Here is a 17,631-nt window from a genome sequence, read left to right on the forward strand (position 1 = left end):
CTCCTCCCTGGCCTGCTGCAGGAGTGTGCTGGGTGGTCTGCCTGTTTCTGTGTTGCTGGAGTTGAGTGTTTGCACAGCCGCCAGAATGTTTCCAGGAGGGACCTCTCAGCCACTTCCCACTCACTTGGAAGGGGAGATGGTGCATCACTGACAAGGCCACGGGCCCCTGTGTGGCCTCCCTTCTGCTCACCTTTCCAATCCCAGCCCAGTCTCTTGGCTGGAACTTTCCTGCCCCAGGGCCTTTGCACATGGCTTCCCTCTGCCTGAAACAGCCTTCCTGCAGCTCTGTGCTTGCCAGGCTCTTTCTCCTTCTTCCGCTCTCAGCTCAACTTCCCCTCCTCAGTGAGGCATCCTCCACGACCCTATGAAAAGCAGGTGCCTCCCTCCTTGTTATTTCCTACTCCCTCTTTGTCTCCATTACAGTGCAAACAATTATTACATATTCTTATCTGTAGTTGCCTACTTGCTCACTTGTTAAGAATGATCTTATCCATCTTGTTTACTATTGTGGCCTCAGTGCCAACACAGACATCATTATTGCAGCACTTAACAAAGTTGTGTTGCATAAATAAGTCAATAAATACTGCTATTTGTCTAGTATTGAGTTAAGCTCTGTAAGATATGCTAAGTAACTATATTACTGGAAGCTTTGAAATGACTTTTTGCTCCTGAAACGACAGTTTAAATGATGGATGATCAGGAAGGAATATTCTTGTCCTCCTTTCCTCCCACAGTTTTTAGCTTTGAATGTGACCCATCCCAGTTCCCAACACTAGGGCTTACAAACCTGCATGTGAATCCCCTGGAAAGACAGGATGCATAGCTCCAGTGACCTTCTTGGAACATCCCCTCTCATGTGCAGTCTGTGCCCCAGCACTCTTTCCTTTTCCAGGAAAGTACACATTTCCAGCATGTGTGAAACCAGTCTTTAGTAACATGAGGTGGTATGTATTTAGATATGTGATTTTTCTAATCTGATAAGGAGCATAAATATTATTCAGATTATCCTGTTGTATATCTGTGTGTTGTTACAATTAAGGGAGTGTAAGAGAGTCATTTCATAGGGGCTCATAGGCCCAGGACTGGATGGGACCTTGTAGACCCCGCCCAGCAGGGCAGGAACCTCTTCCTCGGTATTCCACCTTGGGGGGTGTCTGATTGATATGCACGTTTTTAATGGAGCTCTCAGCACACTCATTGTCATTGAGTAGACCATTCCACTCTCAGGCAACTGTGATCATAAAGTTAATTAACCTCATGAACTAACACCTGCCATTTTAATGCTCAGTATTGCTATTTATCAGAGAAATGTAAATCAAAACCACAATAAGGTATCACCTCACACCAGTCAGAACGGCCATCATTCAAAAGTCCACAGACGATAAACGCTGGAGAGGGTGTGGAGAAAAGGGAACTCTCCTACTCTGTTGGTGGGAATGTAGTTTGATGCAGCCACTACGGATAACAGTAGGGAGTTTCCTTAAAAAACTGAAAATAGATATATTATACTTAGAGGGAACTCTAATTCAAAAAGATACATGCACTCCAATGTTCACAGCAGCACTATAAACAATAGCCAAGACATGGAAGCAACCTAAATGTCCACCAACAGATGACTGGATAAAGAAGCTGTGGTATATTTATACAATGGAATACTACTCAGCCACAAAAAATGCCATTTGCAGCAACATGAATGGATCTGGAGATCATAATTCTAAGTAAGCCAAAAAGAGAAAGAAAAATACCATATGATATCACTCATATGTGGAATCTAAAAGATAGAAAAAAGACACTAATGAACTTATCTACAAAACAGAAACAGACTCACAGACATAGTAAACAAACTTATGGTTACTGTGAGGAAGAGGGTAGAAGACTAAATTGGGAGTTTGAGGTTTGCAGGTACTAATTTCTATATATAACATAGATAAACAAGTTTCTTCTGTATAGCACAGGAACTATATTAAAAATCTTGTGACCTATATTGAAAAAGAATATGAAAATGACTGTATGTATGTATATGCGTGACTGAAACATTATGCTGTACACCAGAAATTGATACCTTGTAAACGGACCATACTTCAATGAAAAAATAAATAAATAAAACGTGCCATTTTATACTTACATCTGAGTCCTAGTTCTGCCCTGTGGAGCAATAGAGAGTCAACAGGTTTCTTATTCCACTGGCCAGTCTTCAGGTACTTGAGGCTTTGAGGCAGCGTGAGGTAGCAGAGGGCGCACAGGCTTTGGAGTTGTGCAGCCAGGAGCTCACCTCCATCCCCACCACTTTCTAGCTGCTAGAACTTGATGATGTTACTTTATCTTTCCCAGCTGCAGCCTTGTCATCTATAAATTAGGGACTGAATGGTTTTTACCTTGTATCTTGTTGAAATGATTAAATGAGATAAAGCACTTAAAATGATTAGTTCAAGAAACCCTCAATAAATACTACTTTTATTTGACCTGCAGCTAGCCTGCTTTCAGAAACTCAGCCTCATCTGTAAAATAAGGGAAATAGTTCCTGCCAGAGAGTGGTTCAGGGTTGACATCAGTTAATCCTAAGACACGGTTGGTTGTTCAGCTGGGAATCTATATATGCACTCTCATCCTAAGCAGATTTCATTACCTATTTAAAAAAAAAAAACTCTTTATTCAAGTATGGTTGACATACAGAGAGCTGTACCTATTTAAGGTTTACAACTAGATGAATTTGGAGATAAGCACACACCCATGAAACCATTGCCACGTCTGTGCCATCAACGTGTCCGTCACGTCCGAGAGTTTCCTTCCACTGTCTTTATTATTACTATTACGTTTTTGTGATAAGGCCGCTTAACAGGAGATCTACCCTGTTAGCAAATTGTTAAGTATTCAATAAAGTATTGTTAATAGAGGCATTATGCCATAGAGTAGGTCTCAGGTTTTTATTACCTTGCCCATGGGATATTATGAAAGGCTTCGTTCAATACGTGTTGAAGTCAAAATACATGGTATTAGTAGTATTCACCCTGCATACTGGTACAGTCTCTGTGAAAAAATGAGTGCAGGTGCCAGGACTTGTTCTCAGTGCCTCCCTGCTGTACCCGCTCGCGGATACTGCTTTATCTTTTTAAGTCTCAGTAAGCATTAGCCAAAGAAGGACATTAAGTTCTCTGGTGGGAGGAGGCTTCATTATGCAAACTTTATATTTCTTTGTTTTTCTTGGGGCCTTATTTGCCACTGCTTTGGGCTTCTGCTGCCACTCTCTTTCCCTCAGTTCTTCTGAGAGGACTCATAATAGTTTCACGACTGTCTGCCAAGTTCTTTGACGACCCTGGGATAGTGTTCATCTGGAATTAAAACGTGAACTTTCCTAAAATACCTTGTCCTGTTGGAGAGTAATTTCTTCTGGGAGGAAGGGAAGGGGAAAAACTCAGAATCGAGAAGCTCTGTTCTTTGTGTTATCTGTTGATCTTTTTTTTAATTTTTTTTTAAAAATGGAAATAGTCATTTACAATGTGTCACTTTCTGGTGTACAGCACAATGTCCCAGTCGTGCATATATATACATGTATGTTGACCTTTTACCTCTTGCTCCAAGCAGTAAATCATTTTTGTGACTACTTCGTGCTCACAGAGCCTGGAACCCGCTGTCATTCGGCCTCGTCTCCCTCCCCATCTTCTCCTGGGTGACTGCCACTCTTCTGGGACTGTCCTGGTGTGGCCTGCTCTTGTCCCACCTGCTGTCAGGATCTAGCTCCTGTGTCGGGTGCTGCGCTGAGCACTTCACATGCGTTAGCTCGTTTAGTCCTGATGAGGTCGGTCCTCTAGTCCAGTTTCCTGTCGGGAAATGTTTACCAGCTATTTTAGCATCAGTGTGCTCAGATTTTGTTCTGAAGAGTGAGCCAGTGCCACTGTATTGAGTAGAAATGGAGAAAGCAAATGCAAACTTAAGTGACTGTCAAGAATTTTACAAACTCAGTTTTCCAATAGTTTCATGACAACTAGGCCCTCATTATCAAAACTGCAACTGCTTTGTTACTAAACAAGAATAGAAAAACACGTTAAAAGTGGGAGTAGAGACGTGGCCAAACAGTTCCAAAATCTGTTATTAGCATCATGAAACCTTGATTACAGAAATGCCAATGTATTTTCCACAGAAATGTTTGAACAACACAGTGATTGCACTGCAGAGCTTTCCATGCCTCTGTGTGGCCACACAGGATCAGATGCACCTTCCACCTGGCCCGCCCTGAGCTTCTCCCCTTTCCCTCCGTTAACTGTTTCTGGTTTGTTTTTTTTTTTTTCCAACGGGGGAGGTAATTATGTGTATTTATTCATTTATTCTTAGAGGACGTACTGGGGATTGAGCCCAGGACCTCATGCATGCTAAGCATATGCTCTACCATTTGAGCTATACCTTCCCTGGCTTCCCTCTCTTAACTGTTTGATCCAGCCTATGCATTCAAGTCTGTGCATGTGTTCAGAAGTGGGCCCCCAGGTTACCCACCTCCTACCCCGCAAAATAAAGCCTGCAACTGTGAGAAAGCAGCAAGTAACTGTGGACGCAGTAGGACAGTAGAGGACTGAGAGGTGCCGCCCACCCTCCCGGTCAGCGCTCCTGCCCATGGCTGGGTCTCCTCCCGTCCCTTGTGCTGACTGATGGCCTGTTTCCTCCCGCTGCTGCCTCCTGTCCTGCTGTCGACTCACACTTCCACAGCCTTGAAGACCCAGCTCAGGCATCATCTTCTCTAGGATGCTTTCCCTAAGGCCTGGTTGGGCAAAGGGCCCTGCCTCTGTGCTCATAGCCCTGGGGCTTCTCTCTCTCATCACATGCTGTGTTTAGAAATGATATATTTATGTGGCTCTTTAAACCCTTAGGCTATAAGCTTCTCAAGGCTAAGGCCACATCTCAACTATATTTGCAGTCCCAATGCCTCACCCTAGTGTACATTTGGAAATGTTGGAATGTATTGAGTTTAAGGCAGTCATAGTGCCGTAGACTTGATCACTTTTTGCGTCTATTATAAATAAACTAATTTGTGCAGAAGCAGAGAGCAGGGGAGATGCAACTGTAGATTGAGTGGACAAGGAAAACAGGCCTAAACCATGGGGCACTTACAGCAAATCTTAGCAGTGCTGGCAAGAAAATGATGGTATGATCTCAGCGATTAGAAAGGATGACTGGGGCAGCCAAGGCCAGGGGTGGTCCTTGGTCCTGACTGGTCAGTAGAATAATGTGGGGAGCTTAAGAAATACCTGGGGAGTCTATAAAAAATACAGACACCTGCCCGCCCCTGAGAGAGTCTGCTGTCATTTGCCTAGAGGAGACCTGAGCCTCTATATTTTAAAAAGCTCTCCCAATGATTCTAAAAATAGACGCACTGCATCAGACCCTGACAGCAGAGAAGAGAACCAAAGCTGGAGGAGTAATAAGTCTGAGCTGGGAGTGAAGTTAAAGACCTTGGTATCCCTTAAAGCACATTCCCGGCGCAGGTGTGGGCGTCTGGGGTGCCTGCTGTTTGTGTGTTATTGGTGGGATGGGAAAGTCAGCACACTGCAGCCTCCCAGAGTGAACTCAGGCCTCTGATAGATATAAAATAGGCATATCCCAACTAGTTCGGCTCCCATGGGTGACGAAAAACAGGTTCTCTCATATGTTAGACTCTCTGAATGAAGTCCTGTCTAATCTTGCACAGAGCAAGAGGACTTTTCATCTTTGTCTGCTTCCAGAAGAGGATTCCATGCATATTCTAACTGATGATGAGTATTAACTAATATTAAAATCTTACTTTCAAGTAATCTAGAAAGTTAAACAAATAGTAAAACAGAAAGGAAAACAGCTGGGGCTATATATTTTGGCCCCAAAATATGACTCAAGAAGAAAATAAAAACCGATTAAAAGGTAATGATTTTATAAATCGTCTGTGGATGGCATCATAGTATTCCCAGGGACAGGGGATAAGAGAAGAGAGAATTAGGCCATCTTAGACACCCAAAATGCCATTTTAGACACCCAAAATTTGATTAGGGACTTAGTCAGATTGTAGCTATATCTATACTGTTTGGGGCAGATTTGAGATTTGACGTTGCCAACATGCCGGGTCATCATGAAGGAGGCTCACAGCTCAGGCAGCTCAGTGAGTCTTCCGTAGGAGCAGGAGTATTCTGAGTATATACTTGAGTGTATGTTTCCAATTCTCCCCAGATTTCCAGCATGCCCTGCATGAGATCACTTGCCCTTTCCTGTACCTCTTTCTTTCTCTGTGAAGTGGGGACATCTCTGATCATCATCTGGTATTGTTTAGGAAGCTCCCTCAGACTTTTGTCTGTAAGGCTGTGTTAACAGTAATGCCTGCTTGGTTTATGAGATGGTTACAAGAGAATGCAGATGGGGGCAGGGTACCCAACATGGCCAGTGCTTTTATCTTTGACATTTTATATAAAAAGGTCCCCTGGCCGAGGACCAGATTGGAGTTTACTGGAATAGAAAGCACAGACGTGTGCTTTCTGTTGGTGGGGCGCCAGGGAAGGCTCGCCCTGCCTTTAGCCAGCGCCTCACTTCCCCGGGAGGCATGGTTGCCAGGAAGAGCATCTGAGTCCTGGTGATTTTGTGCAGGGTCTCTCGTGCTTATGAGGTAGGGCAGAAGAGAGCTGAACCATGGAATTCGGTCACCTCCTCTCTCTGCCCCTCCCAGACCATAGAAGGAGTGGTCTCCCTGCCGGGCCCTCGGTTTATGAGAGATGCCCTCTGGAATGATCTCCCCTGCTGCCACCCCAACCCTGGCTTCCAGGAACAAGCTCCGTGAGGATTAATACACAGACAGCAGAATTGTTTTAGGATAATTGGAGGAGCACTGGCTTTTCTCCTCTGAGAGACAAATGCAGTTCTGGGCTCTTTCTTTTTGAAAACATGACTGTGATAATTCTTCCCCACGAAATGGGACATATTTCTTTTGAACTTTTTGCCTGTCTGGCTCATGGTCTGAGGATTTCAGTGCTGCCTTACAAGGTGTGAATCAGAACTGGTGAATTTGTGCAAGCCAGCTCTGAAAAGGTAGGGAAGCCAATGGGAATTGCATTAACTGATGTGAAGGTGAAGATCCCGATGTCACATTAAATAATTTCCTTTGGTTTCCCTTATGATTATCTCCTTAAAAAACATGTCTAGACTTCTGCCCAGGACTCATTATCTGAAATCATTTGTGTGGACCTCAACTAAACTAGTCCCACAGATTTGGGTTTGAGACCACAGATTAAAAATCTAATGTGCTTTGCTTTAGCAGATAAGCAAATACCATGTTCTCAAGTGAGTTTGGAGTGTTGCCCGCTCTAATCATTACACATACAAGTGTTTGAGGGGATGCGTGAGTCAAATAATTACTGTCAAGTTCTAGGGTTGGCAGAGTGCAGTTCTGGGTTGGGTCTAGTCTTTGTTCAGTCCTCTGCATACTCTCTTGGCTCTGACCGGTGTATTTTATACAAGAGAAAAAAATCAGCTTAAAATAGAATGAAGGGGAAAAAAAATAGAATGAAAGGTGTTTGCAATATGTTGCACAACCACAGATTCCAAAGTCTCTCCCATCAGAATTTCAGGTCTCTCTTCATGAACAAGACACCGTATACACAGGTGACTAATGGAGTGGAGTGATTAGTTTCAGTCTCCATGGTAACCCTAATCAGGTTCTCACCTGGGGAAGCAGAGCCAGGAGTCATTGTCAGCCTCTGGGGAGCACAACTGGCCGGCAGCAGAGCTGGGACTGGGGTTCCAGCCTCCTCCTTTCCCTGTCATGGTGCCGCCTGTCACACACTCCCATATGCCAGGAGCGCAAACCCAAATCGTGCTGTTCATCCTGTTTATAAACGTCTCTGGAGAAACCACGTCTAGGTCATCCTAATGGTTGCTCTCAGAACATTGCCCCTTAGAACTAACTTATACCTGACTCCAATCTGTTCTGCTGTAGTTGAAAGTGTTTTCCTGTTTGCAGAGGAAAATGAAAGTGGCTGTTACTCATGAAGGAGCCACAAGATGTGGAGGTGTCGCAGATGGGAGGAGGAGAGGGCTGTGGTTTGGGTCTCCATTAAAACAAAACCTGCCCTGAAATTTGGGGGTGTACTTTACCTTAAGGAATGTTGCCATTACAACAAATTTTCCTGTAAAATGTTTGCATTTTCCCCAGTCTCAAACCTCCCATTTTGTGGTGTCTGCACAAGAATGGCAGGACTCTGCTAGGATTTGTGACTACAAGTTTACAGCTTTCCAAAGCCATCCATTTGATAGTCTCTGTACCAGCGTGAAAATTTCAGCTTAAATGTGCTTTTGCAAATGGAGCCAGCAGCCGTCTGCTCTGTATAATCCCCTTCTATGTTCTCAGCAACATATCTTTCTAGTATGAGAGGAGAGTGCGAGGAAGTGTCTGCTTCTCAAATGTCTTCATGTAACGTGTAAGTGCCTTTGTGCATCAGCCAGTCATGCTCGTTTTCCACACAGTGTTGCATTAAAGGCAGATTCCAGCAAGCACCACTGACAAAGGGAGGCTTTCAGACTCCCCCGAGTGTGCGGATGCCAACTGCTTTTTATTTGCCCTAAATCGACCTGCTTTTATGTAAGCAAATGAGCTTAATTCTCCAAGAAGAGTTTCAGTCACTGGGACTGGGATACCCAGCACAGAGGGAGGGAAGGTGTTGATGTCGTAGCTGGTAAAGGCCTTTGATGGTTCTCAGTGTTCTGACTTCACACACTCCAGGCTTTGGTCACTCTCCTAGAAGCTGTGAAGGGGACATTCCTCTTCCTCCTGGCAGTTTTGGGTTCCTGGACACGTAACCTTGACCCCGCAGTTGGTTCCAGCGTGTGTCCCTGGAGAAATGTATAGTTGCAGTGGAGTCCTGAGAAATAAAGTTAAATGGGCTTTGGCAGATGCCGCCGGCTGCAGCAGAAACAGGAAGTCCGATGGTCCTCAGTGGAACTGTGCTGCTGGAGACCCAGGGTGTTCCATGAGGTCTCAACATCGACAGTTTGGACTGGGCCTTCAGCTCCTAGCTGCCCAGTGCTCCTCGTCTGCATCCAAGGCAGTGGCAAGACTGGCTGTCTTGAGAGGCTTGCCAACCTGAGAAGAAGATATCTGTTCTGGGGTGAGGCAGCTCGGGGCAGGGGGTGGGGGTGAGTGGCTGGAGCTTCGGGCTCTTGGAGACGCAGAGCTTGGAGCCCTGCTGAGACCTCCTTGTGCACATCACTTTTAGGTACTGAGGTCTCACCATTTTATGAAGTAGATGGAAAAAAAGAACCTTTGCAAGGGGGTTTTACTCAGTCTATGGACTGGGAACAGCACCGGGAAGACATCCTTTCCATCTGCATCACACGGTGACCCATTGCTGCAGTTATCATGGAACCCAGCAGAAGGTACACAAAATCGTGTGCCTGTGGAAGTTCTTTTTTTTTTTTTTTTTTAATCTTTTGGGGGAGGTAATTAGGTTTGTTTGTTTAAAAAGGAGGTACTGGGGATTGAACCCAGGACTTCGTGCATGCTAGGCATGCGCTCTACCCTACTGAGCTATCCCCTCCCCCCTTGGAGGGTGGAGCTTCTTGGTGCATGAGAGGCATCTGTGTGGATGACTACATTGAGGAAGAGCCTTCCAGGCCTAGGGGATGGAACGTGCAGAGATGTAGGGGCCTGGCTGAGTGCGTCTTGACTGCATTGTCATTTGCTCCCTCCTCCATTTGAATGAGACAGTTTTTCTCCCTCTCGCCTAACAAAGCAGGCTCCAGTCAGACCCCTGCCCTCTAAGATGGGAATTAAACCTCAGGCCACAGTGCCGTTCATGACATTAGTGCTTCTAGAGGGTGCAGAGATAAGGTTAGAAAGTGCATCTACTCAGGGAATTATTACCACGGAAAACCTTAGCTTCAGGGAGGTTCAGTATCTTGCCAAGGTCACACAGCTATGGAGCAGAGGTTCACTTTATGACTAAAACCAGTGTTCCTTTCACTAAGTTCTAATTATTGTGTACTGTTGCTGGTTAATTGCTAATTAGAACATTCTGCAAGTTGAAAATGGTTCAAGCTGAGAACGGCCTTTTTCTTCTTCCCCAGTCCATAATGCCCAGTGACTGGTTTGTGATCGATCTGATAATAGTGAATGCTCTATTTTTAACCACTATTTTTCCACTTTATGAAAGAGCTACTTTTCCCCTCAAGTTAAATCTGAATTGTTTTTAGTTGTTTTTGCCAAAGGAGGTGAAAATTGGTTCCAGCAGACATGTTTCCTGTAAATCATAAAGGTTTTAAATGATGCTGTACATTAATCTGTTAGCCCCAGTCTGCTATCTATGAACCAGGACACCTCAGTTGAAAGCACTGCAAATTAAACTTTGTTTCCCTCATAATTTTGAATTTCAGGACTTCCCAGTCTTTCTCCTAAGTACAGATGCTATATTTGAACCTCATTTTGCCTTAGAAACAAAATAAAACACAAGAAACCTCTTCTAAGACACTGGAATTATTGAATTACTGGAAAAGTTTATAAGTGTTCAGTAATTTTATTTCCCATCCTATACCCATCTCTCGCCAATCCAATCTAATTAGAGTTTGCATGAGGGTTGGATAACAGGAAGTACTGGAAAGCAGATTGCCTTTCTCCTTTTCCTTTTACGTGAACCATCTGAAATGAGCCCAGTGCAAGGGTTTCAACATCAGACACTTGTAAGGCAAGTGAACACATCTGTTTAAGTGTTCCAGATGCAGAGTATATATGGTTGGCTGCCTCTGATGTTTGAGCCTGATAGAGGCACTGGTCACTTTCCCAAGGACATACTCAGCCAGTCTTGCTGGATTCCAACTGGCCCTGCTGAAGAAACTCAGATCCCAACTTCTAACTGTAACCGCTGGCACCTGGCAGAGAGGCTGCCTAGAGGAAGCATTTGGCCAATTGAATGTAATTGTGTTGACTGGCACCCTTTTATGTAGTGGATTATCTCATATCATCTGGTACCTATTTTTTTCTTAAGGGAGTAACACTGGGGTACTTATTTAGCTGCTATGTATGGGGGAACTTAGATGGCCTCACTGATCCATCCGCTGGGAGATGGAGGCAGGGGCCCCTCTGCCAAGTGAGTGAGAGGAGGCTGAGGATGATTTTGGAGGTAGAAGCCAGCGAAGTCAACAGTGCTCACTCAAAAAACAGCCTCGGTGCTGCTGTCCAAGAGCACGGGTCTTGAGCTAGTGTGGGATTTAAGTCTAGAGTGAAAAGAACCGCCTTCTGTTTCCTTGGTTGAGATTGTCCTTGTTGTTGTTGTAGAATTAAGGACAACGTTATGTTCTTATAATAATGTTCCCTGTGGATTGTGGAAGATGACTTCTCTCTACATTCATTTACTGTGTCACCAAACATTTACTGAGTGACTTACCATGCTGGCCCCGGAATAAATATGATGAAGTCATGGTCCCCCAAGGAGTTGTGAGGCCAGCTGGGGAAACAGTAAAGTCGATCACTGATGACAGCTGGAACTAAGAGAGAAGTATGGAGGGTGGCTATGGTGGCTATGTTGGCTCGGGAGGGCTGGGCTAACTCAGAGGTCAGACAGGGAAGACTTCCTGATCTAGAACAGCCGAGGCTGGTCCTAAAGGGACAAATGGGAAGAAAGCCGGAGAAATGAATGGAAATAGCGATCCAAGGAAAGGGCAGGAAACTGCGATCCAAGTCCTGACAGAATCCGAGGGGAAGAGCAGGTGTGTCGGCAGTAAGATGGGGCGGGGTTGGTCAGATTCGGGCTGGGGCTGCGAGAGGAAGGAACAGGGGTAAACGAGAAGGAATCAGCATCACGCACAAGAAGTGACTCATTCGGGGAAGTTTGCACCCAGCCACTTGGGGGTGGGGGCAGGTGGAGGAGCTTGGGTGTTCAAAGGGAGAAGGGAGAAATTTAGTACTCATTCTTACCGGAAGCCTGAGCACCACTGGCATGGTGTGGCCTTAAATGAGCTAGTTCCATGTCTTTATTGTCTAAAATGAAGACACACTTTTTAAGGACTTTGCTGGAGCTCTGCGAGGGAGTGGTCACCAGAGGGGGAGCTGGCTGGCTCCACGCTGCTTCTGGAGTGGTCAGGTAGTCATGGATCTACTTCTCCTTTTAAGGGTGAGGAGGCTGGGGGCCAGGAAAAGGAGGGCCTGCCAGGGACATGAGGTGGGACAGGGTGGAGGTGCTGCTGGGGCTGGAACCAGCATGGTTTCACTCTCTTCATCATTCCCCAGCGGAGTGAACTTTCTCAGGCATCTTTCTGCTTAGAGCCCGAATTCCTTTTATCATTTGTAGAAAACTCAGCAGTAGTACCTTTGTTGTTGTTTTTTTTTAAATATATATGTATAAAGTGTTCTCCACCTACCGAAAACAAATCTCAGGACTCATCCATTCAAGCGCCTTTTACGCAGTAAAGCTGAAATTCAGAAAGGAATTTTTTTCCTAGATAACTTTGTGCTAAATGATAGCAAGTATCTTTGATATGTTTGGATAAGAAATAATGAAATAAGTGTACTAACTTCATACCTCAGGGACTGTGAAAAAGAACACACTAATTTACTCTTATATTTGCAAACTGAAAAAGTGGATTTAAATTAGGCTTCCCTAAGTAGTTTCTCTGTGTATATATGTTACATGTACACACGTGTACACACACACACACACACACACACACACACACACACACACACACACACATCTGAATGGTCTCCTCCTACCTGGTTGGTGTGGGGAGAGGGGAAACAGACCCCACTACAGGGGCAGTTACAGGAGAAGTCGCAGAATGGAAGGGGAGGGTCCGGAGGTGGCAGTGAGGGGAGGAGAACTGGGAACCCTCCAGCCAGTGGGTGTTTGGCTGGGAGTGAATGGAGCTGTGTCTAGCTCTAGTATAAAGTGCTCCCAAGAGCTGTTGTTCCTGAATGTTTGGAAACAAATTCAGAGCTTGCCTGCTCTTCTGTTAAGTAAATAAAGCCTTAGGCACAACCCAAAGAACAGCTAATCAGATTATGGTGGGGATTTAGTTGTGAATATAATTCCCATTTGGAGCTGTTCTGCCTTGGGCCACAGTCTCACCCTGCTTGGTAGAAGAATACAAGTTCCACCGTGGATTTCATGTTGGAGGGTTTTATTACCCTTTCCTGAGTGCTAAGACGAGGACGATCATAGGAACCACAAGTTAAAGGTATGTTGAATGTACTGTCTCACAGACATGAGTTTCACCTTTTAAGCAAGCCTAGGAGAAAAACAAATTCAAATTAAACACAAAGACAGTGGGAAGAGCAGGGGCTCTGGTGCCAGACAGACTTGGATTTGAATCTTACCTCTGGCAGTTAGCGAAAAAGGACATTTACAGCAGTGACTTAAACTTTAGGACTGTCTTGTAGCTCATTTGTAAATAGTAGGTGTTGATGCCCTTCAAGGATGTTGTGAGGAATCATTGAAATACATAACAAGAGTCATCCAGATCATTATCTAATAAACGTTAGCCTTCTTCCAGACCCAGTCTACAGACCTTAACTCGGCATCTGCCACATACAAGGTTGTGTGCTGGGTATGTGGGAGAGGCAGCACCAAAGAGGAGTAAGAAGACGACCTCTGTGTGGCTCTGAAATGGGGAAGGCAGGACACGCACACAAACCACAGCCAGGAACGCTATCCACACCCGCCTCCCTGCTGCTCCTGGAAGGTTCGGGCCGCCTCCTTGCTGTTCTCTCTCCATCTCCCTCTGATCCCCTGTTCCTTCTGCTCCTCTATTCACTGGTCGTCCTCTTGGCGAGACCTTCCCTGATGACCCTGAACTCCCTGGAACCAGTACTCCCCGGCCCTCTTCCCTGTTGTTTGTTTTTCCCTCTGACAAATGTATTTTTTTATGTGTGTGTGTTTTCTGTTCTGCCACACTGTGTAAGCACTGTGACTGTCTGATGTCTTTACGGCTCTATCCTCAGTGCCTAGAACAATGCTGAGTAGGCACTCTGTAAATGATAAATGAGTAGATGAGTGATTGAATTAATTAACTTCAGGAACAGGGAGGGGCATATGCCAAGTTCCCATGGCCAGAAGAACAGAAGTATATTCGGGACTGTATTAGTTTCCCGTGGCTGCTGTAACAAATTATTGTAAATGTAGTGACTTGACACAAATTTATTATATATGGTTTTTTAGGTCAGAAGCCTGACACAGGTCTCACGGCTAAAAGCAAGGTCATGGCAGGGCTGCATTCTTTCTGGAGGCTCCAGGGGAGAATGTTTCCCTGCTTTTTTCAGCATCTAGAGGTTACCTGTATTCCTTGGTCTGTGGGTCCCTTCCTCCATCTTTGGAGCCAGGAGAGGCAGGTTAAGTCTTTCTCACATCACATTACTCTGACCTCTCTTCCACCTCCTTCCACTTTTCAGGACCCTTGTGATCCCACTGGGCCCACCTGGGTAGCCCAGGACACTCTCCTTATTTTAAGGTCAGCTGACTAACAACTTTAATCCTGCTTGCAACTGAATTCCCCTTTGCCATGTGACCTAACATATTCACAGGTTCTGGGGACCAGGACACAGACATCTTTGGGGGTCCATTATTCTGCCTAGCACAGAGTCTAACAGGTGAAACATTTTGCCTAGAGCCTAAGGTTTGAGCTACCAGTAGTGACATATAAAACAGGAAACTTTAATCATTACTGGCCATGGTTGTCAAGATTTAATATGTGGGCTTTATCTGGGAGGCACTAGGAAGTTACTAAAGGCTTTGAAGTGACATGGTGGACCTGAGGCTTTAGGAGATGAAGGTAGACTTAGAGCAGATATTTGGAGGGAGACTGATGTTTACCTTTTTAAAAGCAATTGATTTTTATTTCCCTCTTCTACATACAGAAAGCTAGGTTCCTATTTAAAATTTCCTAAAAGAAGTAGGGTCCACGAATGGTGTCTTTTTGAAAACCACCCTGCTATATTACACATCTGTACAGCACATGCACACAGAGACCCATCCAGCCCTGTTACACAGACACACACAAACGCACTCATTTCCTCGTGTGCACACCCACTGCCTCTCCCTGTTTGGGGAATGTTTGTTTCCCTTTTCTGTGGTTCTTGGTGGCCCTCATTTTTTCCTTCTGCCTGGCACCCCTGAGTGACATGTATCCTCCCAGCAGTAACATAAGCTTACTACCAGGGTCATTCTGGAAACCTCCCCTGGTAGCAGGTAAGAATCTCTGGGGAGATAAATATAGCTTGAAAGTCTGCTCTCCCTCACCTTTACCCTCATCCCCTACAGTGGCCATGATTTGCTGTAACTTGCCAGGATGGTGGTTCTCCCTGACACCCACTGAGAATCTAATGGATACTGAACACCTGGTTTTGAATAGAGTCTGATGAGAATGTCTTACTCTTTGATTCACCTCTTTAAAGCAGCGTTATCCATTAGAACTTTCTGTCTTGACAGACCTGTTCTGCATCTGTGCTGCCCAACGTGGTAGCCACAGCCACATGGAGCTATTGAGCTCTTAAAATGTGGACATACAGGGAAAAGAGAGGCCCTAACAGGAGGACATACATTTAATAAATGATGACTTCTAGTTTCATTTTGAATTGCTTTTTAAATCATGATTTTTTAGTTTTTGCAGAAGTCAAAATTGGTTCACATGGGTATAATTGTACTCATCTTTTACCTAGCCTTATTTTGATGAATAACTCCATATTTGATTAACGTGTTATCTGTAAGTCTCCTAACAGATGATTCTTTCTCTTGCCTCTGTTTCCATTCCTGATGCATATAGTTTTATTGAGATATAATCCACATATCATACTGTTCAGTCAGTTAGAGTGTATATAGTTCAGTAACTTTTCGTGTATTCACAGAGTTGTGGAACCATCACCACAGTTGATTTTAGGATATTCTCATCATCCCCCAAAAATCTCCATACTCATTAGCAGTCATTCCCCAGTTCTTCCTACCCACTACCCGCTGTCCTAGCCATTCACTAATCTACTTTTCTGTCTCTATGGATTTGTCTATTCCAAACATTTCGTATTAGTGGAATCATACAATATGTGGTCCTTTGCGACTGGCTTTTTCCCTTAGCATGATATTTTTAAGGTTCCTCCATGTACCAGCCATGTATTAGGACTTCATCTCTTTTTATTGTCAACTAATATTCCATTGTATGGATACACCACATTTTATTTATTTGTTCATCACTTGATGGACACTTGGGTTATTTCTACTTTATTTGCTATTGTGAATAATGCTGCTATGAACATTTATGCACAAATTTTCATGTAAACATATATTTTCATTTCTCTTGGATATATATCTCAGGAGTGGAATTGTTGTATGTTGTAGTAACTCTGTGTTTAACTTTTGGAGTAACTACCAGACTGTTATCCAAAGTGGCTGCCCCATTTTACACACCTACCAGTAGTGTATGGGGGGGTCCCCAATTACTCCACACCCTTACCAACATTTGTTATTTTCTGCCTTTTCAATTATAGCCATCCTATTGGGTGTGAAGTGATATCTCCTTGTGGCTTTGATTTGCATTTCCCTGATGGCTAATAATGTTGAGCATCTTTTTATGTGTTTACTGGCCATTTGTATGTTTTCTTTGGAGAAATGTGTATTCAGATCTTTTGCCCATTTTTTTTAATTGAAGAATTTGTCTTCTTCTGTTCTTTTAATTTGGCCTGAGCAGGACGCTGATATGCTCACTGGTGATGAACAAGTATGGAAGGAAGTTCAAGAATCCCTGAAAAAAATCGAAGAACTGAAGGCACATTGGAGTATCCTTTTACCTGTGGATTGTGTTGTACTGTGGGATTGCTTCTTTATTGGTTGGAGTCTGATATTAATGAATTCAAGTCCAGGGATAGACCTTTCCATGAGCCAGTGAGCTTCATTCTGTTTCATGGTCACTGGCTGTATCCCTGACCCCATCCAAGAATTTGGGTAATGGCTAGGGAAGATTGTGGAGAGATCAGCATGGATTCCTTATCGCCATTAGATGATAATCAAAATTTATAGCCAATGCTAGTAGACAGTAAGTAGTACTCTCTTAATATGTATCAGGTAACAAATTTCTAGATTCTCTTCCTCCCATAACCTGTATCTCTAAAAATATAGCTTAGAATCCTTACAATTTAATGTCATTGACTTCAGATCTAGAAGCTTCATGTTGTGTCAACCATGACTACAATGGCAGTGAAGGTTACTGCACAATAAATTTTCTTGGCGTAAATAGAAAGGACCATGAGTGGGTCAAGTTTCAGAGTAAGGAGAGACTGTGTGTGACGGAGGTCATCTGGGAGTCTTCATCGCTGTTAGATGTGTGGCAGGTAACCTGAATCAGGGGCAGGGTTTGGATATGCCAAGGGTGAGAGGGAGTCACTTCCAGTAGAGGAGTTAACTGGAGCAAAAATGTGACAGAAGGAAAGCACAAAGTAAGAAGAAAGAGACCAAGGTAGATAAAAAAAGACTGTGAAGGTCATCAGATGCCTTGGGTAAATGATATCCCAGGCACTAAGAAAATCTACAGATGAGGTTTCTAATCTACAGTGTTCTTTAAAGAATTGTAAAGAAACAAGATAGGCAGTTAGACAAATGTTCCTATTTTTGAAGGTGAAATAAGTCATTTCTGAAATCTACACCCCAGTGGGATGTT

The 17,631-nt window shown here is 44.1% G+C and overlaps 1 protein-coding gene across 4 annotated transcripts in view; it reads left to right on the forward strand.

Moving 5' to 3' along the window:
* The window catches only part of SMYD3 (SET and MYND domain containing 3), a 562,584-nt gene that overhangs the window by 447,517 nt on the left and 97,436 nt on the right, over positions 1 to 17,631 (forward strand). For all 4 annotated transcript variants that reach the window (XM_010973568.2, XM_045509457.2, XM_074351719.1 and 1 more), the window contains one exon: positions 16,666 to 16,753. In XM_010973568.2, the coding sequence (XP_010971870.1) occupies positions 16,666 to 16,753 (88 nt within the window). The remainder of the gene's footprint in view (positions 1 to 16,665; positions 16,754 to 17,631) is intronic.

This window comes from Camelus bactrianus, chromosome 23 (assembly GCF_048773025.1).
Source record: "Camelus bactrianus isolate YW-2024 breed Bactrian camel chromosome 23, ASM4877302v1, whole genome shotgun sequence".
In the NCBI taxonomy this organism is placed as follows: Eukaryota; Metazoa; Chordata; class Mammalia; order Artiodactyla; family Camelidae; genus Camelus; species Camelus bactrianus.